Consider the following 27,882-nt stretch of genomic DNA (forward strand, 5'->3'; position numbering starts at 1 on the left):
CACAAATAACAGCAGAAATATGGACAAAAAAGGATTTGCCAAGATGAATAAGATTTTTTTCTAATACTTTTAAAAATTGCTAAGCCAAGAAATGTAGATTCCTCAACTCATGAATGAACTGAGAATGGTTGCATCCCATCAGCCTTACACAACAGGCAATGAAAATGATTTGTCTGCACAGTCATGAAGCAGTAATCAGTTTTAGTGTTACCACATCCCGGGCTAGTGCACGGTCAATTCCAGCCCCACTTGACCCAGAGGCGCAATGCAGGTGAAATTAGATTCTTTGTTTCGAGTTAAATTGTAAAATGTAAACACAAGTAACCTTTTATTAACAGTAATTCTAATTACGTAGGCATACAATGCAACTGACACACTACATAAGAGAGGGAAAAGGCTGGCCGAAAGGTAAAGAAAATATAATAAAAGGATCTTTGATGCACTGGGATGATTTCCAGTTAATGTCTTCCTGAAGCTCAGGTTTTCGCTTCGGTACTTCTTCCTCTCGGCTCGTGATGATTTTCTCTGGCAAGTTGATCTACTTTCTCTGCAGATTCAACATCATTTCAAGTGTAGAGCAAAGATGTACCAGGCACTCATTGGTTTTAGAACAAAAAGCAGTTCTTTCAGCAAGAGAGAGCGTTTGTTTTCCTTTCAAGGTCTGAACACTTCTGCCTAGTTCTCCCAGAAAGCATCATGCAGGAAGCAATCGCTGACTGTTGTCAGGCAGAACATTGTCTCTAGCCAGCCCACTGGTTGACCGTTAGCCAATCGAACCGATTTCCTCCAAAACTGGTTCCCAGGATCCACTTGCCGCTGAAAGGCTTCTCTTTTCCAAAACAAGACCTGGGAACACATTGTCCTGAAGCAGGTTGATTTGGCTTGGGTCTTCTGCTTAAAGGCACATTGGTCTGTGGCCCCATAATAAAAGCAAAGAAATGGAAACAGAGGAAATAAACAGGAAGGACTTTCACAACAGATTTGAGAGATTAGCCAAATCATCAGAAAGCCAATTAACAATTTAAGTATCTATTGCAACCGGTGTGAGTTATTTGCAACAAAGAAATGTGGAAGCAGTCCAACGTGCAAACCTGTCCCTGGAGAAATGGAATGAGGAACCCTGCTCTGGCAAATACTGTGGCTCACCATTTCCACAATGCGTCAAATTGAAGTTGAGGAGGTTACTAAATCCCTGAGAATCTGGTCTTTATTGCAAATGCGCTCACAATATGAGTGAAACCTTTCAGCCAAGCGTTGATGATGGTAACCGTTCTGAGCTGCCCCCATATTGTGTTTGGGTCCTTCTGTCTTGGACTCTGGCGTGGGATTGGGTTCTTATAGACCGCACACTGGTATCTGCTTAACACTTGTTTATTAGTCCTACATCTGAATAGATTACAGAGTGGACAAGTAGCTCTTCGGCAACCCCCCTTTCTCCGTACTCCAACACATGGCTGACTGGTGCATCATCATCGACATCCTATATTAGCAAAGCCCATCTGTTATTCCTTTATAACTACACTAGCCATGTGAGTTCTCATGAGCCCTTGCCGATTTGAATGAAGTTTACAATATTAAAGGGGAACAGACAGGTTGGAGAGAAACAAATTCCGTGGTTGGGAAGCCTCAGACGAGGGAACATGGACTAAAAATTGGAGCCAGGCCTTTCGGAAGTAGAATTGGGAAACCTTGCTGCACAGCATTTCTGGCAGAAGTTTGGAACTCTACTTCCGCAAATGATACATCAATCGTAAGTCTGAGAAAGATTTCTGTGATCCAAATGTATGGGATATGAGGCAGAGGGTTAGGTCACAGATCAGTCATGGTCTCCATTGAACGTTGGAAGAAGAGGGGCTGAGAAGAGGAGAAACTTTCTCTCTCATTTGGAATACTCTTCCACAGACACTTCTCCCACCATCCAGATCACCGCGAGAACGACACGACCGATCATTCCACAACCCTCCCCCCTGACACCCACCCACGGATCGTAACCCACACTGAAAAAAACCCTGGCATCATTAATTAAGGAGTCAGTTACTGCATTAAGGATGGAAGATATCATGGAATGGTCTTCAAATGAGGCTTTCAGGATTGAGTTTAGGAATAAAAAGGAAATGGGGAGAGTACAGGCCAAACATGTCCCCTTCAGGGTGAAATATTGGAACAACAATCTCAGACAAACCCTGGATGTCCAGGACTGGATAAGAAAAGAGGCTTTTAGCAGGTACAACGGGGGACAATCAGCAGGGGCCTTTAGTGCAGTACGAGACGCGCAATGGGGAGCTTAAGAAAGCAATTAGGAGAACAAAGAATGGCATGAAAAGGCATTAGGGTGTATGATGAGGGAAAAATCCCAAAAGGGAAAGAGTAGGGCCCATTTAGGACTAAGGGGGCAATATGTGCATGGAGCCAGAGAACATTGATCGGGTATTAAACGAGTACTTCACATCTATCTTCACTCGGGAGGAGGGTGTAGGTGCAGAATTTGGGAGAGGGACTGTAAGATCCTTGAAATATCTAACAATGGGGAGTGAGGAGATTTTGGAGTTTTTGGCAGGCTTAAAAGTGGACAAATCCTTGGGTCCTAATGAGTTGCATCCCTGACTGCTGTGGGAGACGAGGAAGAAAATTACAGGGGCTCTGACCCAAATTTTTAATTCCTCTTTGGGCACAGGAGGTGCCAGAGGATTGGAGGACAACTAATATTGTAACATTGTTCAAGAAGGGTGGTAGAGGTAAAACACAGAGTTATAGATCTGTGAGTCTCACATCAGTGGTAGGGAGGACTTCCGGTAGCGGCAATGCGGAGCTAAGCCGCACATTCGGCAGCTCCCGCTGAAAACGGACTTTGGGGCTCTTTTCAGGGCCCCCAATGGAGCTGTGTCGGCAGATCCCGACGTGGGAAGAGGGCAGGAGTCGACCCCTACGGTCCTATGGTCCGGACCAGGAGTGGGGTAAGGAGAAAAGCGGAGAAAGCACCCCATAAAAAGCGGGGGAAGACTAAATGGCGGCCGGCAGAGGCCTTGAGGAGCTGAGGCTCAGGACCAGCAGGCGACTCTGCTGCGCTGCTTCCAGGAGCTTAAGTTGGAGCTGCTGGAGTCGCTGAAGGTAACCAACAGGGAGCTGATGGAGACCCAGACAGCCCAGGGGGCTGCGATCCGGGAGCTGCAGCAGCAGGCCTCCAAAAGGGAGGATGAGGCCGTGGCCGTGGCGGAGAAGGTGGAGATGCACGAGGCGCTCCATAAAAGATGGCAGGAGCGGTTCGAGGAGCTGGACAACCGGTCGAGGAGGAAGAATTTGCGGATCCTGGGCCTCACGGAGGGGCTGGAGGGGCCGGACCTGGCGGCCTATGTGGCGGTTATGTTAAACTCGCTGATGGGGGCTGGGTCCTTCCAGGGGCCCCTTGAGTTAGAGGGGGCCCACAGAATTCTGGCTAGGAGGCCCAAGCCGAACGAGCCGCCGCGGGCGGTGTTGGCGCGGTTTCATCAGTTTGTGGATCGTGAGTGTGTGCTCCGGTGGGCCAAGAAGGAGCGGAGCAGCAAGTGGGAGAACACGGAGGTGCGGATCTTCCAGGACTGGAGTGCGGAGGTGGCGAGGCGGAGGGCCGGGTTTAACCGGACGAAGGCGGTGCTCCATAGACGGAGTGTGAAGTTCGGCATGTTGCAGCCGGTGCATCTGTGGGTCACCTATAAAGATCGGCACCATTATTTTGAGTCCCCGGAGGAGGCTTGGGCCTTTGTGCAGGCCGAGAAATTGGACTCAAACTGAGGGCCTAAGATGGGGGATGCTGTATAATACTGTATTTGTATTTGCTTGGTTTAATGTAAGATGTGGGTTGGCCTTAGGGTGGGTGGGGTGATGTCGATTTGTCTTTTCTATATGGGTTTTTCTGTAGGGGTCTGGTGGACGGGTTCGGGCAGGGGGGTAAACGGGGAGTTCGGGGAGCTGGTGGGGGGGGGGGGGAACTGACAATGGGAGTAGCCCTGGAGGAGGCGGGGCCGGGCAGGGCGAAAGCGCGGGCTTTCTGCGGGTTTCCCGCGCTGGGAGATGGTGGGGGCGGGGTCGGGGCTGAAGCACGGGTCGTTGCTGGCTGTTTTCTTTTCCCGCGCAAGAGCGGGGGGGGGGGGGAGAGGAGGAGGACCCATTGACGGGCACGATGCAGGAGGGGTAGTCCCACGTGGGGAGGAGTCGGAGGTAGGGCGGGAGTCGCTGGGGTCAGCAGAAGTTAGCTGGCTCCGATGGAGGGAGGGGAGCGGCTCGGAGGGGTCCTAGCCTGGGGGGGGGGGGGGGGGGGGGGTACCGGGTTGCTGCTGAAATGGTCAGGAAGGAGCTGGAGGATGCAGGGGGTGCTGGAGGGCGGGGGGGGGGGGGGGGGGGAGGAGGAGTTGCCGCCATGGGAAACTGGCAGAGCGTGGGACGCTGGCCGGTGGTGGGCAAGGGATGGGGTATGGCTAATCGGCAGGGGAGGGGGGCAGGGGGCCCTCTGATCCTGCTGATAACCTGGAATGTGAGGGGGCTGAATGGGCCGGTCAAACGGGCCCGGGTATTTGCGCACCTGAAGGGACTGAAGGCGGATGTGGCCATGCTCCAGGAGACACACCTGGGAGTAGTGGACCAGGTTCGGCTGAGGAAGGGATGGGTGGGCCAAGTATTTCACTCAGGGCTGGATGAGAAGAGTAGGGGGGTAGCGGTCTTGGTGGGGAAGAAGGTGCCGTTTGAGGCGTTAAATGTGGTGGCCGACAGTGGCGGGAGATATGTGATGGTGAGTGGTAAGCTGCAGGGGGAGCGGCTGGTGTTGGTGAATGTTTACGCCCCAAATTGGGACGATGCGGGGTTTATGCGGCGTATGTTGGGCCGCATTCCGGACCTGGAGGTGGGGGGCTTGATCATGGTGGGGGAGTTCAACACAGTACTGGATCCCCCATTGGATTGATCCAAGTCCCGGACGGGTAGGAGGCCGGCAGCGGCTAAGGTGTTGAGGGGATTTATGGACCAGATGTGGGGGGGGGGGGGGGGGGGGGGGGGGAGATCCCTGGAGGTTTGCGAGGCCAAGGGCCAGGGAGTACTCGATTTTCTCCCACATACATAAGGCCTACTCGAGGATTAATTTTTTTGTCCTGAGCAGGGGGTTGGTTTCGAGGGTGGAGGATGTGGAATACTCAGCTAGTGCCATTTCAGATCATGCCCCGCACTGGGTGGACCTCGGGCTGGGGGAAGAGAGGGACCAACGTCCGCTCTGGCGCTTGGAGGTGGGGCTGCTGGCAGATGAGGAGGTGGCCGAGAGGGTTCGGGGACATATCGAGAGGTACCTTGAGGCCAATGACAACGGGGAGGTCCGAGTGGGGACGGTCTGGGAGGCATTGATAGCGGTGATGAGGGGGGAATTGATCTCCATCCGAACCCATAGGGAGAGGGGGGAGCAGAGGGAGAGGGAGAGACTGATAGGGGAGATGGTGCGGGTGGATAGGAGATATGCGGAGGCTCCAGAGGAGGGATTGCTGGGGGAGAGGCGTAGCCTTCAGGCCGATTCGACCTATTGACTACCAGAAAGGCGGAAGCTCAGTGGAGGAAAGCACAGGGGGCGGCGTATGAATATGGGGAGAAGGCGAGCAGGATGCTGGCACACCAGCTCCGAAAGCGGGACACGGCCAGGGGGATTGGGGGAGTGACGGATAAGGCTGGGAAGGTGGTGCGGAGGGGAGTAGATGTTAATGGGGTCTTCAGAGACTTCTATGGGGAACTGTACCGGTCGGAACCCCCGGTGGAGGGGGGTGGAATGGGGCGCTTCTTGGACAAGTTGCGATACCCGAGGGTGGAGGAGGAGCAGGTGGAGGGACTGGGGGCGCCGATAGAACTGGAGGAGGTGGTCAAAGGGATAGGGAGCATGCAGTCGGGGAAGGCGCTGGGGTCGGACGGGTTTCCGGCGGAATTTAATAAAAGGTATTTGGACCTGTTGGGCCTCCTGTTGGTCCGGACCTTTAACGAGGCAGAGGGGGGGGCTTTGCCCCCAACTATGTCACGGGCGCTGATTTCCTTGATCCTGAAGCGGGACAAGGACCCTCTGCAGTGCAGGTCATATAGGCCGATTTCGCTGCTAAACGCCGACTCTAAGCTGCTGGCAAAGATCCTGCCACTAGAATAGAGGATTGCGTGCCCGAAGTCATTCATGAGGACCAGACGGGGTTTGTGAAGGGAAGGCAGTTGAATGCGAACGTGCGAAGGCTCCTCAATGTCATTATGATGCCGGCTATGGAAGGGGAGGCGGAGAAGGCCTTTGATAGGGTTGAGTGGGAGTATTTGTGGGAGGTGCTGGAGAGGTTTGGGTTTGGGGAGGGGTTTATCCGGTGGGTGAGGCTGCTCTATGAGGCCCTGATGGCGAGTGTAGCCACAAATAGGAGGAGGTCGGAGTACCGGGAGATGAGACAGGGGTGCCCCCTGTCCCCCTTGCTCTTCGCGTTGGCGATTGAGCCCCTGGCCATGGCATTGAGGGAGTCAGGGAACTGGAGGGGCCTGGTGCGGGGTGGGGAAGAGCATCGAGTGTCGCTGTATGCGGACGACCTGTTGCCGTATGTGGCGGACCCGGTGGGGGGGGATGCCGGAGGTGATGAGGATTCTTAGTGAATTCGGGGGGTTCTCTGAGTATAAGTTGAACCTGGGCAAGAGTGAGTTGTTTGTGGTGCATCCGGGGGATCAAGAGGAGGGGATTGGTAGGCTCCCACTGAAGCAGGCAGGGAAGAGCTTCAGGTACCTAGGGGTCCAGGTAGCTGGGAGTTGGGGGCCCTGCACAAGCTCAACCTCACAAGGTTGGTGGAGCAGATGGAGGAGGAGTTTAAGAGGTGGGATATATTACTGCTGTCACTGGCGGGGAGGGTGCAGTCCGTTAAGATGACAGTGCTCCCGAGGTTTTTGTTCCTGTTCCAGTGCCTCCCCATCCTTATCCCGAAGGCCTTTTTTAGGAGGGTCAACAGGAGTATTACGGGATTTGTGTGGGCGCATGGGACTCAGAGGGTGAGAAGGGTATTCCTGGAACGGGGCAGCGATAGAGGGGGCTGGCGTTGCCCAACCTCCGTGGGTACTATTGGGCTGCCAACGCAGCAATGGTGCGTAAGTGGGTAATGGACGAGGAAGGGGCAGCATGGAAGAGGATGGAGGTGGCGTCCTGTGTGGGCACGAGCCTGGAGGCGCTGGTAATGGTGCCGCTGCCGCTCCCTCCAACGAGGTATATCACGAGCCCGGTGGTGGCGGCTACCCTCAAAATTTGGGGGCAATGGAGACGACATAGGGGAGAAGTTGGAGGCTCGATGGAGGCCCCGATACGGGGGAACCATCGGTTTGTCCCAGGGAGCATTGACGGCGGATTTCTGGGCTGGCACAGGGCAGGGGTTAGGAGGTTGAGGGACCTGTTTGTGGAGGGGAGGTTCGCGAGCTTGGGGGAGTTAGAGGGAAAGTTTGGGCTCCTCCCAGGGAACATGTTTAGGTACATGCAGGTGAGGGCGTTTGCCAGGCAGCAGGTGGAGGGGTTCCCCTTGCTGCCCCCACGAGGGGTGCGGGATCGGTTGCTCTCGGGGGTGTGGATTTCGGACATATACCGGGTAATGCAGGAGGTAGACGAGGCCTCGGTGGAGGAACTGAAGGGTAAATGGGAAGAGGAGCTGGGTAAGGAGATTGAGGGGGGGACGTGGGCGGACGCCCTGGAGAGAGTGAATTCCTCCTCTTCCTGTGCGAGGCTTAGCCTCATACAGTTCAAGGTGCTGCATAGGGCCCACATGACTGGGACGAGGATGAGTAGGTTTTCGGGGGCGAGGACAGATGTGCTAGGTGATTGGGGAGCCCAGCGAACCACGCCCATATGTTTTGGGCATGCCCAGCGCTGGGGGAGTTTTGGAAGGGGGTAGCAAGGACGGTGTCGAGGGTGGTGGGATCCAGGGTCAAGCCAGGCTGGGGACTCGCAATGTTTGGGGTTGCAGTGGAGCCGCGAGTGCAGGAGGCGAAAGAGGCCGGTGTTCTGGCCTTTGCGTCCCTAGTAGCCCGGCGGAGGATATTGCTCCAATGGAAGGATGCAAGGCCCCCAAGCGTGGAGGCCTGGATCAATGATATGGCGGGGTTCATTAAATTGGAGAAGGTGAAATTTGCCCTGAGGGGGATCAGTACAGGGGTTCTTTAGGCGGTGGCAGCCTTTCCTGGACTTCCTGGCGGAACGGTAGGGAAATAGGCCGGCAGCAGCAGCAACCCGGGGGGGGGGGGGGGGGTTTGGATCGGTGGGAGGGAGAACTGTGTACATGGGTTTGTGGGATGTGGCGGGTGTTATCTCTTTCCCTTTTGTTGTTTGGGTGTTCTTTTGTTTTTTTTTCTCTTTTGTTTGTAGTTGCTTTTGAAGTTGGGTGGGTATTGTTCTTGGGGTGTTACCGCGGTTGTTTTGTTAATAGAGTTGGGATGTTTATATTTTGTAAAAATTTCAATAAAAATTATTTTAAAAAAAATCAGTGGTAGGGAAACTATTGGAGAAAATTAATCTCCACTTTGAGAGACAAGGTTTGATCAGGGATGGTCCTCATGGCTTTGTCAGAGGGAAGCCATGTCCAACGGATTTGATTGAACGTTTTGACGAGTGTAGATGAGGATAGTGCAGCTGATGTAATTGATATGGAATTCAGCAAAGCTTTTGACAAGCTCCCACATGGGAGACTGAAAAAGGGTAAAAGCACATGGGATCCAGGGGAAAGGACACTTTAAAATGGAGACCGCCTCTCTCCAATTTTTACAGATATAAAATTAAATTTCAACTAGACAACCAATATTGGGGAATGAACTAAATTGCTTCCAGTTGCTTCTAAGGACCTAAAGGGCAACTGGAATAGTTGTGGAAGAGCACCCCCCCTCCCCCAAAACTGGTCTGGATTCACTTACTCCTGAATGCAACACAAGACAGTATTCCTACTCATCTTTGAAATTACAGTTTTTGTAGCCACAGGAATCACATAAATTAGATGCCACAAACTTGAGCAGTGCTTTCCATTACCCTCTCAATAAAAGACAAAAAGGTTACAGATTGCAAAAATCATATTTTAATGGAAACTTGCTACATAAGTGCAGTTGCTGTGAAAGGTTTCCTGTAACCCGCTTCTTAATTGAGACTTTGCAACCGCATCAACCTAAGAAAACTCCACTTTAAAAGCTCCTTTTACTAAATTACTAATTTACAACTGGAGAGAATCAGGTGGAGAAAATATGAGAAAATATATTGTTCTGGTTTGAAATCTCTAAATGGCAGGTGTTTATAATATTCAGAGTTGCATATCTTACCACTGCATCCACCGTGGGAAGGGGAAAGGATAAGGTGATCAAACTGGCTGAAAATTCCACTTGATCGAAACTTCTGGTCGAGGCCAACCTGTTTTGTGACACATCTTTACAAAAGTGCAGTAACAATTAATTTAAAGACTTGATTTTTTTTTCGTTGTCATTTTTAATGATCACGTTTGGTCGATTACTCCCCGTCTACAGCAACTGTTGCAATTGCTTTCACAAAGTAAGGGCCTTCCCGCAGGTAGGTTCGGAGTTGTAGGTAATATTGGTTCCCAAATATTTCGGCTATCGTCTTGGAATCCACAAGAGTTTTTACCAGTTCAAACTTGGCTTCCTTTGAGAGCTTGTCAGGTTCGGCTGACCTGTCGATAATGTACTCCACGAATCCTGGCGTGCTGATCATCAGTCTCTGACCCCAAGGCTGGCTAGCAATCGCCTATATTTCAAGATAATTGGAGGAAACGTCTTTAGAAAAAAAAAAGGGTTGCAATAACAAAGACAGCCGTTTCAACTCAATAAGAATGCATGTTTAAGAACCGACAAAAATCCAACCCTTATATCAACAAGTGCACTCATGAAGTGAGTATAGTAACAAGGTATAAAGTTGGGAGAGGGTTACCATCTGTAAAACAATGGATTTGAATTCAGAACTAAATGAATGCGTGTAGGCAAGTTACAAAATTAGATTCTAAAAGCAAAGATAATGCGGATACTCAGAAATATGAACAGACAAAATAAATGCTAGTCAGGGAGCATCTATGGAGACAAAGAGTTCATGTTTCAGTGCCGCATGGAGGCACAATGGTCAGCACTGTTGCCTCACAGCGCCAGCCCCTGGGTTCAATTCCAGCCTTGGTGACGATGTGGAGTCTGATGTTGCAAAGTTGCCCTTTGTCCAGGGATGTGCAGGTTAGGTTATGGGGATAGGGTGGGGTGGGAGGGAGATGGACCTGGGTTAAGTGCTCTTCCGGAGAGAGAGTGCAGACATGATGGACCGAGTAGTCGCCTTCTGCACTGTGGCGATTTCATGACCTATGACCTTTCAGCCTCTCTGTGCATGCTGCCCAACCTGAGTGTTTGCAGCATTTTGTTCTCATTGCTAAAATATATGATTTGAATGACATATTACAAAAAAATTCAAAACCGTGCATTCTTCAACTTATTCAATCGAATGTCTGAATCATATTTTAAATCTAAGTAAATATAGGAGGAATCATGAGTTTATTTCAGAAAAAAGTTGGAAGAGCATGTGTCCTGTTAGACAGCAGTATGGATAAGCCCAACAATCCTCCTTAAACACAATACTGTAATGTTGTAAAATAAAATACACATCTTCAAGCCAGAAATGGCAGCTGGAAAAGTGCTTTGCACAATGCATTTAAAAAATGTTTAATTTGCATGATTTAAGACATTTCTTCAGGCACTGAGTATGCGCCTGTGTTTGATTTATATTTCCAAAGCTTCCACTATTATTTTCTTTCATAGGATATGGAAAATATTTATTACCCATCCCTAATTGCCTTTGAGGTGGTGCTGGTGAGCCACCTTGAGCTGCTGCAATCTGTCTATTGCGGGGACTCCCACAGTGCTGGTTGGAAGGGAGTTCCAAGATTTAGATCAGCCACAGTGAAGGAAAGGTGATATGGTTGCAAGTTAGGATGGTGTGGAACTTCTAAGTGGTAAAGCTTCCATGCATCTGCTGCCAACGCCCTTCCAGGTGGTAGGGGCCACGGAGTTAATAAGGTGCTTCCAAAGAAGCCTTGGTGAGTTGCTGAAGTGCATCTTGTTGATTGTACACACTGCTGCCACCGTGCGTCAGTAATGGAGGGAGTGAATATTTCATTGGTGTATGGTGTGTCAATCAAGTGGGCTGCTTTGCCCTGGATGGCGTTTGAGCTCCTCGAGTGTTATTGGAGCTGCATTCTTGCAGTCAAGTGGAGGGAGTGTGCCATCACTATCCTGACTTGTGCTTTTTCGATGGTGGGTAGACTTTGGGAGAAGTCTGGAGGTTAGTTACTCTCTGTAGAATTCCCAGCCTCTGACCTGCTCGTGTAGCCTCAGCATTTATATGGCTGATCCAGAAAATGCTTGCAAATAAACTTTTCAATAATATAATGGATCACTCTGTATTTCTACCCAAACCCCTAGACACACCAGTGACATCTGGAGTTTTAAATTGGGCCAGGACATCTAAACATTTTACGGTAAATTATTTCGTGCTAATAATAAAAGGACTCACAGTGAAGATCTTTATCGTGCCAATATGAATCTCTGGGAATGGCTGGGAGCTCATATTGCTGAATGTTTCCATTGGGTGGCTGTGTATAGTTTGGAACCAGGACTCTGTCAACCCTAGAAGGTCTTCGGTTTGCTGATCATTCTGTGTAATTGATGAGAAAGTTAAACAGCAACGGCATAAAAGAAATGTCAGATAGCTGTAGGTAAAACTTCCGATATAATGCAGTACCAGTAGAGATACTCAGCAGGAGCTTGTTCTGAAGAAGTGTTACAGGCCGCAAGTAGAGCACCGATAAATTTTAGCACATTTTCCTTTTACACTACTCAAAGGGGAAAGACTTCTGGCAAATTTCCGGTTTTACACATTCAAGGGTGCAAATACAATACACCTTGTAAAACCGGATTACTTCTTAAAAGGCACCACATGTTGCTTACTTGTAATAGGGGAACCCAGTTGGAACTGCTGCAAATTAAAAGCTCACCTTGGGTCAGTTGACTCTCCAAATTGTTTACCAACTTGTTTACCAACTTGGATAAAGAATTAGTTGAGGTGCAATACAATATAGACCGAACATACACTACACAACACTGTGTTGTAATTTCAAAACTGCTGGCTGGACATGGTGAATTTTAAAAACACAAGTACATCACCTAGAGAGAGGCAAGACAAAGATTGGCAGCACAAGTCAAACCATATACCCAATGGAACAATGTTAACACAGCTTACTCAAGAGTAGAAACCTAGAGTAGCATCCATCTGAAGTAGGTTTACTTCACTCGATTACAGAAGAGCCATTTTGCATTATACATGCTTTCAGAATTTTTTGGTTACAATCCTCACATTTATCTATTTCTGTGCAACTCTGCTGCAGACACATGATCCAATAGACCACAGATGTCCTAGGCACAGCTCTGCAACACCGTATAGGATTTTCAGTCTGGCACGAAGCAGACCAGCTTGATCCAGTCTCGATAAAAACCTGATCTCCAGAGTACAGGAGCTAGACATGGATTTCTCCAGAGCCTGCTAACCAGGACTACAATCACTGGGTAGCTACAAGCTTTTTAGAATGTGCACTCTGGTTAATAGTGACTGTGTTTTCCGCAAAGCTCACATGCTCGTGGAAGTTTAATCAGGCTTCCTTTATCCAATATGTTTCCCAGCCACAAGCAACTCAACTGAGATCATTAAACCGATGAGCTTGAATTATGAATATTTTATTAGGATCTTAACACGCTAATATAATTTCACTACAGGTATTTAACATGTAATATGACCTGGGGTTGCTACTGCAAAAGGAATTCTATATAGTGCTATCAGTTGCTGGAGATGTCCGACACCTGTTACACTTCAATGGACAGCTGGGAGATCAAAATATAGCACAGTACGTTAGAACACAAGAACTGGGAGCAGGAGTAGGCAATTCAGTCCCTCGTTGCTCTGCCATTCATAGAATCCATACAGTGCAGGAGGCCATTCTGTCCATCAAGTCTGTTACTGACCCTTCGAACGACCACCCCTACCTAGGCCCAATACCTCATCCTATTCCTGCAACCCACCCAAAAGGGCAATTTAGCGTGACAGTCCCTCAAACTTGCATCTTTAGACTGTGGGAGGAAACTGGAGCACCCAGAGGAAACCCACACAGACTCCAGGAGAATGTTCAAACTCCTCACATGCAGTCCCAAGTTCGGAATTGAACCCGGGTCCCTGGTGCCGTGAAGCAGCAGTGCTAACCAATCATTGTGCAGCCTGATCATAGCTGATCTCATCTCGGCCTCATCTCTACCTTCCTGCCCGATCCTTTCATCTGACTGCGGCACAGTAGCACAGTGGTTAGCACTGTTCCTTCACAGCGCCAGGGTACCAGGCTCGATTCCCGGCTTGGGTCACTGTGCGTGGAGTCTGCAGATTCATCCCATGTCTGCACGGGTTTCCTCGGGTGCTCCGGTTTCTCCCTCAAGTCCCAAAAGATGTGCTTGGTCGGTAATTTGAACATTCTGAATTCTCCCTCCGTGTACCTGAACAGTCGCCGGAGTGTGTCGACCAGGGGATTTTCACAGTAACTTTATTGCAGGGTTAATGTAAGCCTTCTTGTGACAATAAAGATTAGCAATACATGGGAATACAGTAAACTTTATATTTAAACAAGGGATGACTCTGGAAACCACCATATGGACAACTCATTTAAAAAAAAAATGGGATCCATATTATATTACGGAGCAAATGCACCAGTTTGCTTTGGCAAAAAAAAAATAATTTTAACTAAGTTTGTTCACAGAAATGTATTTTTCAAAAGGAATATGCATTAAGTAGCAAATGGTTGTAAAGTCTTTCTGGGCGGGGCATTTGGTTTGCTTTATCTCACCACCAGTGTCAGTTCAAATTCTGTTACTGCGGCAGGCATACAAAACCCAAGCCATGATTCAAATCCACAAGCTTTTCAGCTATCTTGCACTCACGTAATAACACATTTATTTGGCTCTTACCGGCAGAGAGAGGAGAGAAGCAATTGTGTCGAGGCAGCGGACCCGTATGTCCGTGGCAGCACTGCAGGAGATGGAACCGAGTCTTTTCAAAACCTCATGGAATTTACTGCCTAAGAATATATTTGGGAAAACAGAGATAACTTTAAATTCGGCTTCTGTATTTTGGTATAAGGTCAGAAAAAGGATGACAAGTAATGCACACTGGTGTCACAATTTGAGCACCTCGGGGCTCAGTGCAAAGGAACTTGCCTGTGGCGGACATTCAATGAGAAAACACAAGTTTTCCTGGCTTTCAGGACACAAGCTTTAACTATTCCAAATCAGAGGCATGTCCATTCCACTGCACTACCGCACTGCGAAGGTCAAGGTCCTCCAGACACCTTTGGTGTGTCTTACCCTTCAGAAAGGGGCACAGAAACACCCAACAGTAAACAATGATACTATCAGCTGTCTAGAAATCTGAGGAGCCAGCATGAACTCTATGGGCTGAACAGCCTCCTTCTGTGCCATAAATGATACTATGATTCTCACTCTGAAAAGCCTTCATGCACCGTCAGTACTCGCTCCAATCTGGAATACAAAGAGGGTCTTCACCATAGCTGCTTTCCAATCCTGGCACGAGAAAGTCGTCACCAGGGGTCCTGACCGGTCTCCCAGAACTACAATTTCACTTCCTTATCATCTTCAGACTTTGTATTACATTTGTTTCTAGATCCAAAGACAAGGCAGTGCATCTAAAGGTAGTCCAAGTCCCATTAATGTTAATGGAGAAAAGCATAGAGTCCGTCAGCCACAACACTGAACTGCAGGCCTGCTCGAGATAAGACACCAAGTACAACATATTCTACACACGCTTCACAAACCCCAGCCATCTATTGGAGGTGAGGACGTGATTGGGCAGAGGATCTGGTCCACAGGGAATACTGCCACACAAGTACTTTCCAGGTCATTTTCTCGCAGTAAGAGCCAACTCCGAGATCTGGATGTGCACCTGCTCACCCAACCCAATGAGGAATGAACTATTCCTCTAACGTGCCGGCTAGCTTAGCTGTTGCCACTAGCTACAAGATGGCAAAGTGAGACGCTTCTTTCAATAAATGGGCATGAACACCCACGAGAAAGTGTCAAATGGAAAAATGGAACATAAAACACGTTAGCAAAACCCCAATGGAGCTGAACCACAGGATACCATGCCAAGTTATGACTCCAGCAGGGCCACTGCTGTGTTCTTGAATTGACCCCTGCCAACCCAACCTCCCCAAAACACACAATATATGTTGTCGCCAGCAAATTCAAAAGTGCACCAACAATCCCAATGTGTGGTAGTTAGTATCATACAACAGAATACAGTTACTTCACAAAGTAAACACGCATGTTATTAATGTCAAGATTAAAATATCTAAATGCAAGTTTTTTTGGTGTTGTACCAAATTTAAAAAACAAATCAAGTTTGAATCCTTGGCTAATGCTGAATTAATCTTACTAGTTGCCACAGCTCCTTTAAATTTGCAGGGGCTGAAGAAGGAAGCACGGTAGCATTGTGGATAGCACAATTGCTTCACAGCTCCAGGGTCCCAGGTTCGATTCTGGCTCGGGTCACTGTCTGTGCGGAGTCTGCACATCCTCCCCGTGTGTGCGTGGATTTCCTCCGGATACTCCGGTTTCCTCCCACAGTCCAAAGATGTGCAGGTTAGGTGGATTGGCCATGATATATTGCCCTTAGTGTCCAAAATTGCCCTTAGTGTTGGGTGAGGTTACTGGGTAATGGGGATAGGGTGGAGGTGTTGACCTTGGGTAGGGTGCTCTTTCCAAGAGCCGGTACAGACTTGATGGGCCGAATGGCCTCCTTCTGCACTGTAAATTCTATGAAGCCGATGCAAACAGCACAGATGACTTTATTGAAATAAAAAACAGAAAGTGCTAGAAACACGCAGCAGGTCAGGTCAGAGAAACAGAGTTAATGTCCTCTCATTAGGACCCTTTTGCTTTAGTGTCAGATTACATTTCTGTTTGCTACCCTGTGAGCCCTCACTGGAAGGTGCAGAAAGAGGACAAGAGGATTCAACATGGATGTCCTCTGCAACTGCACAGACTGCAAACACTCTGTGTCAGCATTGAGTTGGCAGCTTCAAGAGAAAAGAGACGAGGAGAGGAGAGCAAGGGAACAGAACTAGAAGAAAATAATGCAGGCAAATTAATTTAGGAAATTCTGTGGCACCTACTGTTGAATAATTGAAAAGGAAATTACTTTCTCATCTAGTAACTGGTGAATAGTGGTGGTGGTGTAGGAGAGGGGACACAGAACAGATTTGATGATGAGCAATGCTCAACGCAAGTGAGGGGAAAAAAAAATCTAAATTATAAATAAACCTTTGGACTACTGATGGGGTATGGAAAACTTGTTCTGTTAATAAGCTCATCAACAGGATGCTATGTTTTCAATTCCCATCAGAACGTTGGTGAAGAGGGAGATTTAGGTATAAGAACTATACACCAGGTTTAAATATAACCCAATGGTCAACATGAGTTCCTGCTTGCAGAGGCTAGCAGCTTTCCATAGACAAGCCATTGCTATGGCAACAGATAAAACTCCCAAGGACTTGTAGTTTCAGCAAGGATGTCTGCACCTATAAACTTAACTGTTACCAGGCTCAGAAGCAATAATATGGCTTACCCGTTTTATTTAGGACTTGCATTCCTTCAGTACATGATCCAAGAATTCCAATGGTATCCAAACCAACCCCAATCATTGTTGGCTCCTGCCCTTCAATCATCTCAAACACCTTTTCAATAAAACTGGATAACGCTCACAGATCTGTTGAGGACTGTCAACCATTGCCAAATTTCCAAAGAACTTCACTAAATCTACAAAGAAAGCAGTGAATGAGAGTTCAGACTGAGGAATCTCCACAGGTACAAGACAATGGAACAGAAAGTGAACATTCGGTGCTCAAACACATAGCATGACTGGATTTAATGCCCATTATTCCTGTCACTAATCTCAACATTTTTATTTATTGAGATTCCAATACAAACCATAAGGAGTGCATTCCCCCAACAGAATTTTTTTGTTGCTCTCCGAGAGGCACTGACTCACACTCCATGGCTATCCAGCAGCTCTGGACATTCACACAATGAAATCGCTTATTGTCACAAATGTGCAATCCTTTTTTGTTCTTGTAAATTTAGAGTGCCCAATTCGTTTTTCCCAATTAAGGGGCAATTTAACGTGGCCACCCCACCTACCCTGGGAGAATGTGCAAACTCCACACAGACAGTGACCCAGAGCCGGCATCGAACCTGGGCCCTCGGCGCCATGAGACAGCAGGGCTAACCACTGCGCCATCGTGCTGCCCCATTTATGTGCAATCCTAAACAATTCATGACCATCAAAAAGTCGATTATATATCAGAAGTAAGAGCAGGTGACTGTTCGGCCTCTCAAGCACCCTCTGCCGTTCAATAAAATCGTGACCAATCTGATTGCGGCCTCCTCCTGCCCGCTCTCCCAAAATCCTGGGATTCCCTTGTTAGATTATCCAATTATTTTTTCCAATTAAGGGGCAATTTAGTGTGGCCAATCCACCTACTCTGCACATTTTTGGGTTGTGGGGGCGAAACCCACGCAAACACGGGGAGAACGAGCAAACTCCACACGGACAGTGACCCAGAGCCGGGATCGAACCTGGGACCTCAGCGCCGTGAGGCAGCTGTGCTAACCACTAGGCCACCATGCTGCCCTGGATTCCCTTGCTGACCAAAATCTGTCTAGCCCAGCCTCGAATACACCCAATAACCCAGCCTCCAATGATCTTTGGTTTTGAGGATTCCAAAGACTCACGACCGTCAGACAATACATTTTTCCTCATCTCCACCTTAAATGGGAGGCACTTTCTTTTGAAAGCATGATGCCCCCTGGTTCAAGGATACCACATGTGGGGAAGCATCCACTCAACAGCAACTGCGCATTTTGGAAAAAAGAACTTTACGCACATGAAAATAATAATAATAATAATAATAATAATAATAATCGCTTATGGTCACAAGTGGGCTTCAATTAAATTACTGTGAAAAGCCCCAGTTGCCACATTCCGGCGTCAGTTTGTGGAGGCTGGTACGGGAAGTAAATCTAAAAGATTAATTTAAGGGAAAAGAACCTGGAGGGATAACCTTTGGAACGGAGATCAAAAAATAATATTGAGGGGAGTAGGGAATTGAAGTAAATGTTAACTGGGTGAGCTGAATGAATTAGATTACAAGAATCAGCTTTCTTGCCTGTGAATTTTCTTATTAATCAATTGACAAAAAAATATATTCCTTTTACTTACTTGGTAGATAAAAGCTAGAGAAAGGATCGGAATCTGCACCAACAATCATGTTTGAGATTCTATCAATGGTGCCTTGCTGAGCAAGGTACTGTCGCCCATGCGGACTCTGAGCAAGTCCAGTAACCATCTCAATAGCGGTAGCTCTGCAATTGAATCAAAAGGCCTGCAATTAATTGAATCAGTCATTACATGAACTTTACATAGTGCCTTTAATGCAGTAAATTAGCCCAAAGACCTTCGAAGGAGCTATACCAAAGATTTGGTACCGTGTTACATAAGGAGACAGCAGGACAGATGAGCAAAGGTTTGGCCAAGGCGGTAGGTTTTAATGAGCAACTTAAAGAAAGAGAGTGGGAGAGAAACTTAGTGAATCAATTCCAGGGCTTGTGGCCCTAGGCAACTGAAGGAAGGGTCACCAATGGTGCAATGATGAAAATGGAAGATGTGCAAGAGGCCAGATTTGGAGAAGTGTAGAGAACTCGCTGGATTGTAGTGCTGGTGATTAGAGATAGGGGACAGCGAGTATAGGCCATGGAGTGATTTGAAAATAAAGATGAGAATTTCAAAACTTGAAGCACTGCCAGGCTGGGAGGCACTGTTGGTCCAGTAGACACATTGTAGATGGATCAACACAATTGCAACTGTTTCTAAATACAGGACAGTGAATGGAAGATGAAGAGGGTAGGGGAGGCAGAGGGCAAACTTAGAAAGGCTACACCATCCTCAATATTGGGAAAATATTTTTCTATTTTGGGTACAAGGTGTCAGCAAACACTAATTAATGTAGGAATTTAAGATCTGTTGCAGGAATTTCAGATATATTGTATTATGTGCATTTGGTGCAGTAAGGGTTAAAAGTTTGGGGTAGTGTGTGACTGCTGCAGTCATGTTTTTAAAAGTCCTGGTTTGAAAGACAGCTAGGCTTTTTGGAGACAGAGGTTAAATTAAAGCATTGCAAAAATTTGGGCTAATGGATTTTTGTTTATATTAAGAGGGTCCACTGGTAGGTAGATAATTAGATACATTGTGTTCAACTTAGTAAGATGTAGTTAATGGGAGGAGACAGGATGAAGCAATTTCTGCAATTTAAAAAATTTAGTTTTAGATTGGGATGGGTTCAGACAAGCAGCTGCTCTCAATAGAGTGAGGTTAGATTTGTTGGTGGACAGACTCACAGTTCAGTTAAAGATTTGACTGGGGATAGACCAGAAGAAACTGATCTCAAGACAGCGAGTTAAGATTTGCCTGTGAACTGGAAAGTAAGGCAGGCAAATCTTAACTTAAGTTGAGACAGCAAGAATCTGCAGTTGGTTCCTGAAGGATCTCTCCCTCTCAATGTCAGTTATCCAGAACATAACTATATTTAAAAGTGGATTTTGTCCTGAGATGGGTGTTGTTTGAGGGGAGATAAAGATAGTGGTTAGGATTGTTTCATTGTATTGGTTGGTTTATTGTATCGTTAAGCATTGTTTAACTGGTAATTGAAAGCTATTTGTCTTCATGATGTGAAAGTTAGTAATAAAGTTTGTTTTAATATACCATATCCCCATTTGTGTGAGAAATTATTCCTGGAGCATATTCTTTCCTCAGTCTTACAAAATTTAAATAAAATATGGGGGTTTCTGTCCAGTAGCCTAGCCATTGTTGAGGGTCTGGTATGGGATTGTAATAACACTCCCAGGACAGAGACAGGATGAAGCCAACCCAACACTGGCCCAGCGATGCATTTTAACACCTAGAGCCAGAGGTTAATCATGACTGCACCAATATGACTTTGCCATTTCACAACCCAGATGTCCCTGTGATTGGAGTGAGATTGCCAACTTTGTGGCAAAATACTGACAGTTACATGTATAGTGCCAGAAAAACCTTCATACACTTACTTCCATTTATAATAATAATAATCTTTATCGTCACAAGTAGGCTTACATTAACACCGCAATAAAGTTACTGTGAAAAGCCCCTAGCTGCCACATTCTGGCACCTGTTCGGGTACACAGAGGGAGAATTCAGAATGTCAAAATTACCTAACAGCACGTCTTTTTGGACTTGTGGGAGGAAACCGTAGGAAACCCACGCAGGCACAGTGAGAACGTGCAGACTCCGCACAGACAGTGGTCCAAGCCGGGAATGGAACCTGGGACCCCGGCGATGTGAAGCAACAGTGCTAACCACTGTGCTACCATGCTGCCCACAATTTTGCTCTTGTCGCAATTAATCTGACGATTTGGTTCACAGTTTTCTGTCAATGCTGCACTGTGAGCAGGAGGCACAATTGTGGCAGAGCAAGCCAAATCCAGAGTTGCTATCGCCTCTACCTTCTGGCCCCAGGCACTGCTTTTACCCCCTTTCCAATGAACAAGTGCAGTCAGGCCAAAATGTGAAAATGATCCAATATGGCAGCAAGGCGATATGGATTGGCTATGATCAATGTGAGAGGTTACCGGGGGGGGGGGGGGGGGGGGGGGGGGGAGAGAGAGAGAGAGAGAGAGAGAGAGAGAGAGAGAGGAGGAGGAGGACTGGGCCTATGTAGAGGGCTCTTTCAGAGGATTGAGGCAGACTCGATGGGCTAAATGGCTTCCTTCTGCTCTGTAGTGATTCTATGGGACTACGTGGCTGCATTCAAGTAATAGACACCAAGATTTTAAGGTTAATAACCGAAAGTTCCTTCCAAAGCAACAAAAAAATTTTTTTAACCAGCAGTCACTGACTCACCTGATGAGAACATCGTCTACTGCAAGCTCCGTAAGCAGCTGAGCAATGAAACCACTGTTTGCACAATAACCCAGTGAGACGGGCGACACAGATGAGATCTCCACCACCAGCTGAAAGGCAATAACACAGAGCTGAATGGAGCTCTCAAACTAGGATGTATAACGGTCTTGTTACTCTAGGTTAATAGATCTGGACTAATAATTGTATGCATGAGCAGCAAGTTAACAAACAAAAATATAATAATCCATTTCTTTTTCTCCAGATTAGCACTCAACAATGAATTGGTTTACTGTGTGAAGATCACACTGCTTATTCTGAAGCTGTGAATTACATATAAAACAATGTGACTAAATAACCCCAGGCACTAGAGATACTGCAGGGCAATGTAGTTTTGACTTGACTATTCCCCCACATTTACTATGCTATGCGAGGGTCTGAAGTGACCCATTTGGGACTTGGAATAAAGGGAGGGGCAGAGAAAAGGGGAAATTTATGCAGTTTAAGAGTGGTACAAACAGATGACCAAGAGCAGTTTCCCCTCAACTTCAAGGGAGTTGCCTGGGGAGACCAAAAACAGGAACTGCAAAAATAAAAGTTCCTGTCACATATATATTCAACAAGTACAACCAGCTGCAACTGGTGGTTTCCTATGAAGGATGGAACACAAAACATTATCAATTAAAAGACTCACATCACCCCCTAGTGTAATTTTGGACGTAATACCTATAAAATAGGGAAAACTGGGTAAGCAATAGTTACGTTCAGGTCCACCAAACCACGCACAAGTCCATACCAAGCACCACAACAGCAATCCCCTACATCAGTCCTATAGGTGTCTTGCATCAGCTTATATCCCTTTGACCAATTGCCACAGGTCAGTTTGTTGCAACGCTTCAAATTTACCTTTTGCCAATGCTTACTATCTTCCATATAGAACGAGAGTAAAGAGCAGTGATGGGAACCTAGGCTAGTGAGTGAGCCACGAGTGGCCCTCGAGATTGAAATCAGGTTTGGTCGCTAACCATAATCCCATTAATAAGATTAAATACAGCTACATGTCAATATTTCATAACTGGTTATAGAAAATGCTTAATCTTTATTTATATATCGATAGAACTATCGACTTCAAATCATAAAAACAAAATAAATATTTACTCTTTGGACACAGAGAGCGCATGGCTCTCACATTCAGTCTTGTGAGCAATGAGCACGCACTTCAAGTCATGTGCCGTTATGTGCGAATCACTTCAGTCATAGTGGTTGGAAAAAAACTACACGACGGAAATCAGCGGAATGTGGCAACCCTGCACGTGGGAACAATCAACAAAATGTCTTGTGGGCCCCACTCAGAACCCAGCTGGGCCGCACGTAGCCCCGGGCTCTAGGTTGCCCACCACTGGCAAAATAACCGTCCATACTGTACTGACCATTGCAACAACTTAAATTTACATCAAGTAGAGATGTCCAAATCGCTCCATGGAAGCATGATCAGACAGAAATCAATATCAAGCCAAAGGAGGAAACACTACAGGATCATCAAAAGCTCGGTTAAAGAGGTAGTTTTAAGATAGGTCTCAGGTAATGGAGCAGTTCCGGGAGGGGAGTTCCCGAAGTCCATGGCATAGACAGATAGACACGATGGGACAAAGGAAATGGCGGATCCACAAGAGTTAGAACACAGACTTTGAAGGTTTTAGTGCTAGAGGACACAGAAGTAGAGAGGAGCAAGGCCATAGCAGCGTTTAAACACAAGAGTGAAATTATATATAAACATGCAATTGTGTAGAACTGGAAAAGACTATTCCACCCATCAAGCTTTATATTATGCCCCCATTTTATCACTCACTCTACAATTGATCTTGACTGCCATTTTCAAAAATTTATCAGCTTCTTAAAATCTGTAACTCTTCATTTCTACTCCAACCATTCCGCAGTGATCCTCCTCAGCATTAAGGAGTTTTCCTTTCACTAGATTTACCTTTTCTTGGCTGAGCTTGAATCCATCTTCCTTTGCCCCAAAGCGTTAACTGAGCATCTCGCTAGGTGTGTCTGCAAAGTCCCCTCCCAGTCCTCCCCCCACCCCCCCCGCGTGAAGGACCGATGTCATTTTTATCCTTTCCCCATAACCCAATCCTCTGATATTAGGCTGATGAAGGTCTGAAGGCAAATGAGGTTGAATCCGTCTTCCCTTTTAAATGACAAGTTCTCTAAAGTGTCCGAGATAAGTAATTATCCACCGATATAATAGGACTACACAACAACAGGAGACTCAAATTGCTCCCAATGTTCATGAAATGTTTTAACTCCAGTTAGAAATCTAAATAAACAAAGTGAATCACAGCATTTCAGCTCTTGCACAGGTGCAAAGAAATGCGCTGACGCATTACAGTCCTTAAAATTGAGTTGTGCACAACCTTAAATGACTATCGAGCTCTGAAAAAAAACATGAGCAATGTGTGTTTTTTTAATATGTTGTGTTAAATACAACCATTGGCATAGACAGTAAAGGTTACAAAACGAATTGGGATACATTCGAAAGAATGAAGACTTTTGAAAGTAATAAAGGATGTATCAGAAGATGAATATTACTGAAAGAAATGTTAGATCAAATCCAACAGATGGCACTGTACCTCATAGACTCTGTAGCGCACCACATCATTGGTGCCCATGACATCTTTCAAATCTTGTAGCATGCTGGTCATGAATAACGCATCAAGTCCAGCCTTACTCTGGGCAACTCTGGAAAGGGATTGGATTGCCTGGTGAAGAAGAAATATCAATAAATTTCCCACCACTGTCTTTTGGTTCATCAATTGCAGAGGGACAAACCACCCGAGACAAGCAAACCGATGCATAAAGCGCTGGACAAATTTGTATATAACGCATTGTACAAATGTCCATCTCACGGTGCTTCACAGAGGCATCATGAAACAAATTAGGACATGGCCACATAAGATGATATTAGGTCAGATGGTCAAAAGCTGAGTCAGGGTTAGATTTTAAGAGAGTCTTCCAAGAGGAAAGGAAGGGAGAGCGGTGGAGGGGTTTAGGGACTGAATTCCACAACTTACAGTCCAGGTAGTTAAAAGGACAGCTCCCGATGATGAAGCAATTATAATCGAGCCAGAATTAGATGAATGCAGAAATCTCAGAGGAGTCTGGGCGGGTGGGGGGAAAATTAGACCCCAAAGGACATCAGTAATCATTTGACTTGTACCGCAATCAACCTCACCTCTTTCGCAACAGATATTTTCTTGCAACCGATGCTGTGAATCATCTCCCTCAGCAACTCAGGCGAGCCAATAATTAATGGGACTGCATCTGCACTTTCCACAATACGCCCAATCTGGTGAAATTAACACAAGTGTAAAGAGGCCAATGAACAATATGCTCCCACCTGTAAGAAATAAATTTCAGACACACATGGTTGTACCTCAGCATTAAAAGAATTTAGCTTGTCCTGTATATTTTTCAGCACTGGATTTTTCAAAATATATTTAAATCACAAATCTCCATAAAATTCTAAATACATTGTTATTAAACTGCTAGGAATGATACCGAAAGGGCAGCACGGTGGTGCAGTGGGTTAGCCCTGCTGCCTCACGGCACCGAGGTTCGATCCCGGCTCTGGGTCACTGTCCGTGTGGAGTTTGCATATTCTCCCTGTTTTTGCGTGAGTTTCGCCCCCACAACCCAAAGGCGTGCAGGCTAGGTGGATTGGCCACACTAAATTGCCCCTTAATTGGAAAAATTGAATTGGGTACTCAAAATGTATTTAAAAAAGGAAAGATACCGAAAACAAAAAAGTACACTTACACATTCCTTACTAATAACAGGGGCGGTGCCCATGCTATAGGGGGCTGGTTTTGGTCTGTTGGCTAGACAGCTGGATCGTGATGCAGTGCAGGCCAGCAGCGCGGGTTCAATTCCCGCACCGGCTGAGGTTATTCACGAAGGCTCCGCCTTCTCAAGCTTACCCTTTGCCTTAATCCTCAGGTTAAATCACCACCAGTCAGCTCTCCCCCTCAAAAGGGGAAAGCTCTTATGGTCATCTGGGATTATGGTGACTTTACCTGTGCCAACGCTAATTCAGATATGCAAATCAATTGGCTGCAGGACCCTGGTCAGTCTAAACTTGAATACTATGAACAATTCTGCCCTCAATACAATAAGGAAACATGGAAACACTACAGAGTGTGCAAAAATAATACAAGTATGGTTCTGGAACTGAGAGATTACCACTATAGGGAAAGACGGAATAGGTTCAGGCTCTTTATTTTAGAAAAGTGAAGACTCAGGAAGTTACCTGATAGAATCTTAATTATGAATGAGTTGGACAGGGTAGATATTTTGGAAGAAAAACGCACATCCACCTTACTTGGGACATTGCCAGGATTTTAACATTGTCATCAGAATGCTGAAGTCCCTTCTGAAGTTCCAGCTTGAAATTTTGAGCCAGGTAGACCGGATCCAAAGCTTGCAGAAGTCGATCAAGAATTGCCACGCACGTATCGATCTGTTCCCTGAACAAAAGAGGGACAACTGGACTTAGTTAAACAGAATTAAGTTAGATCCGGTAGACAGCTTACCAGGTTGGCAAGCAAGACGAAACGCAGTTTTGCAACCACAGTGCATGGCCAATAGAAACATTTTGAGCTTTTTAACCATTGGAATGTAGGCAACAGTGGCAAGGCAATATTCACTGTCGATCTTGGATTATTAAACTGTATCAATTGGGACTGATGCGGCGTTACAAATGGGGCTTATTGAGCAGAATTAGTGCACCAGTTGGATTTTTAACAACATAGCAGTTTTTGTTACCAGCACACAAATTACTAGATCTATTGGCTTCAACTCAAAACTGTAAAAAAACAAATTGGAGACTCCAAATGGTACAAGGGGCAGGAACAAAGAACTTGCATTTATCCAGTGACGTTCATATTGCACAATCAATTAACTAGTATAATTCCAGTAAGATGGGTAAACTTTGCTACTAATTGCAGACAGCAACGTTTCACAACAGCCACTGAAATATGCTGAACAATCACTTTGGATGAATGCAATGAAATCAGAATGGATAGCATTGGTTTGACAGAGCTTGCCAATGTAATACAGTTGGCAATGTAATTGCCATGTTAATATAATTCCCCAAGACACACGACAGGAATATTAAACAAAGTATCACACGACCACAAGGTAACATTACGTCAGATGTCCAAAAGTCTGGTCAAAGAGTAAGTTATAAAAAGTGTTTTAAAGGAAGAAAGCAAAAGAAAGAGGCAGAGAGTTATAAGGGAGGGCATTCCAGAGATTAGACACAAGGCAACTGAAGGCACGGTCAACATAGTGATGCAATTAAAGAGAAATGTAGAGATCCCAAGAGTTATGGATCTGGAAAGGATTTCAAAGATAGTGAGGGATAACAGGCTGACAAACCATTCTGGATTTTAAAGAATCATCCCATAATTGAAATGATTGTCCAGTGTCTCAGTTGTATGTTGCTGGGACGTTTTATCCCATATTTCAGACCTTTAGATGTTACTCATGTGCAGTACACATCTGACCTGACAGTCTCACCAGAACTCACCCTCTCCTCCTCCCCCATTCTCACACGTTTGGCATATCCCCCCTTCCACTAGCAGACAAACATCCTACTTTTCCCATAATTTCCCCACTCCAGAGTTGGTTACTCTGAGGGACAAGGCCACAGGGGATTTAGAAACAATGGTCAAAGGATGTGCAAGTCAGACTACAGGGGACTGGGACTAGGTATCGGAAAATGGCAGGGATTGGCACAGGGTGCTCATTTGGAGAGCCGGACAGACACGATGGGCCATTTGGCCTCCATAGAATCCCTATAGTGCAGACAGAGGCCATTCGGCCCATCAACTCTGCACCGACCCTCCAAAAGAGCACCCTACCTAGGTCCACTCCCCCACCCAGTCCCCGTAACATCTTTGGATCGAGGGACAATTTAGTATGGCCAATCCACCTAACCTGCACTTCTCCAAGGGCTCCTTTTTCCTCCCACAGTCCAAACATGTGCGAGTTAAGTGAACTGGACATTGAAAATTGTCCCGCAGTGGGGTTACAGGGACGGGAAGAGGGACTGAGCCTAGGGTAGGGTGCTCTTTCAGAAGGGCACTTCTCATTTGGCCCATTTCTTTGCAGATGGGCCAAATGGCCTCCTTTTGCATTCTAGGGATTGTATGATCTGTGAGAGGAAACCCACACAGACATGGGGAGAAAGTGCAAACTCCACAGTCACCCGAGGCCGGTATCGAACCCGGTCCCTGGCGCAGTGAGGCCACGGCGCTGACCACACTGGGGATGCCTATTCCCTCCAAGTCTCCCCCATCTGCTTCCCGGCTCCGCTTCGAGTCACCATCTCAGAGGATATGAGGGGGCAGCGGGATCAGGCTGCTGAGTTGGATGATCAGACATGGTCATAATGAATGGCGGAGCGGGCTCGACGGGCCGAACGGCCTATTTTCCCCTCCCGGAGCACAAACTCGCCTGTCGTCGCTGCTCAGAAGGCCGAACAGCACCCCGAAGCGCAAGCCCGTCGCCAGCTCCCGCAGCGTGCTGAGTGGCAGCGAGTGGACGGCCGTCTTCAGGCTCCTCAGCTCCTCCAGCGGCTCCTCCAGCTCGGCGATCTCCCGCAGCAGCTCGCTGACGCCCGCCGCCATCTTCAGAGTCAGCCTCCTCCTCTCGCGAGAGTTCTGCCCGAGACCTGGCCCCGCCCTCTGACCCCCTCTCACCCCGCCCTCTGACCCCCTCTCACCCCGCCGGGGGGAACATCTCAC

At 46.8% G+C, this 27,882-nt stretch overlaps 1 protein-coding gene across 1 annotated transcript; it reads right to left on the reverse strand.

Annotated features, from left to right (window-relative positions):
- Positions 1-9,042: 9,042 nt before the first annotated feature.
- On the reverse strand, positions 9,043-27,809 carry psmd5 (proteasome 26S subunit, non-ATPase 5). Its single transcript, XM_038781767.1, is given in 11 exon segments — positions 9,043-9,742; positions 11,546-11,686; positions 14,035-14,144; positions 16,709-16,831; positions 16,834-16,899; positions 18,362-18,504; positions 21,077-21,186; positions 23,707-23,835; positions 24,309-24,422; positions 25,455-25,599; positions 27,593-27,809. Coding segments are annotated over 11 exon segments (1,509 nt in total). The 5' UTR covers positions 27,766-27,809; the 3' UTR covers positions 9,043-9,487.
- Between the last annotated feature and the right edge of the window lie 73 nt (positions 27,810-27,882).

The sequence above is a fragment of the Scyliorhinus canicula genome, chromosome 21, assembly GCF_902713615.1.
Source record: "Scyliorhinus canicula chromosome 21, sScyCan1.1, whole genome shotgun sequence".
Taxonomy (NCBI): domain Eukaryota; kingdom Metazoa; phylum Chordata; class Chondrichthyes; order Carcharhiniformes; family Scyliorhinidae; genus Scyliorhinus; species Scyliorhinus canicula.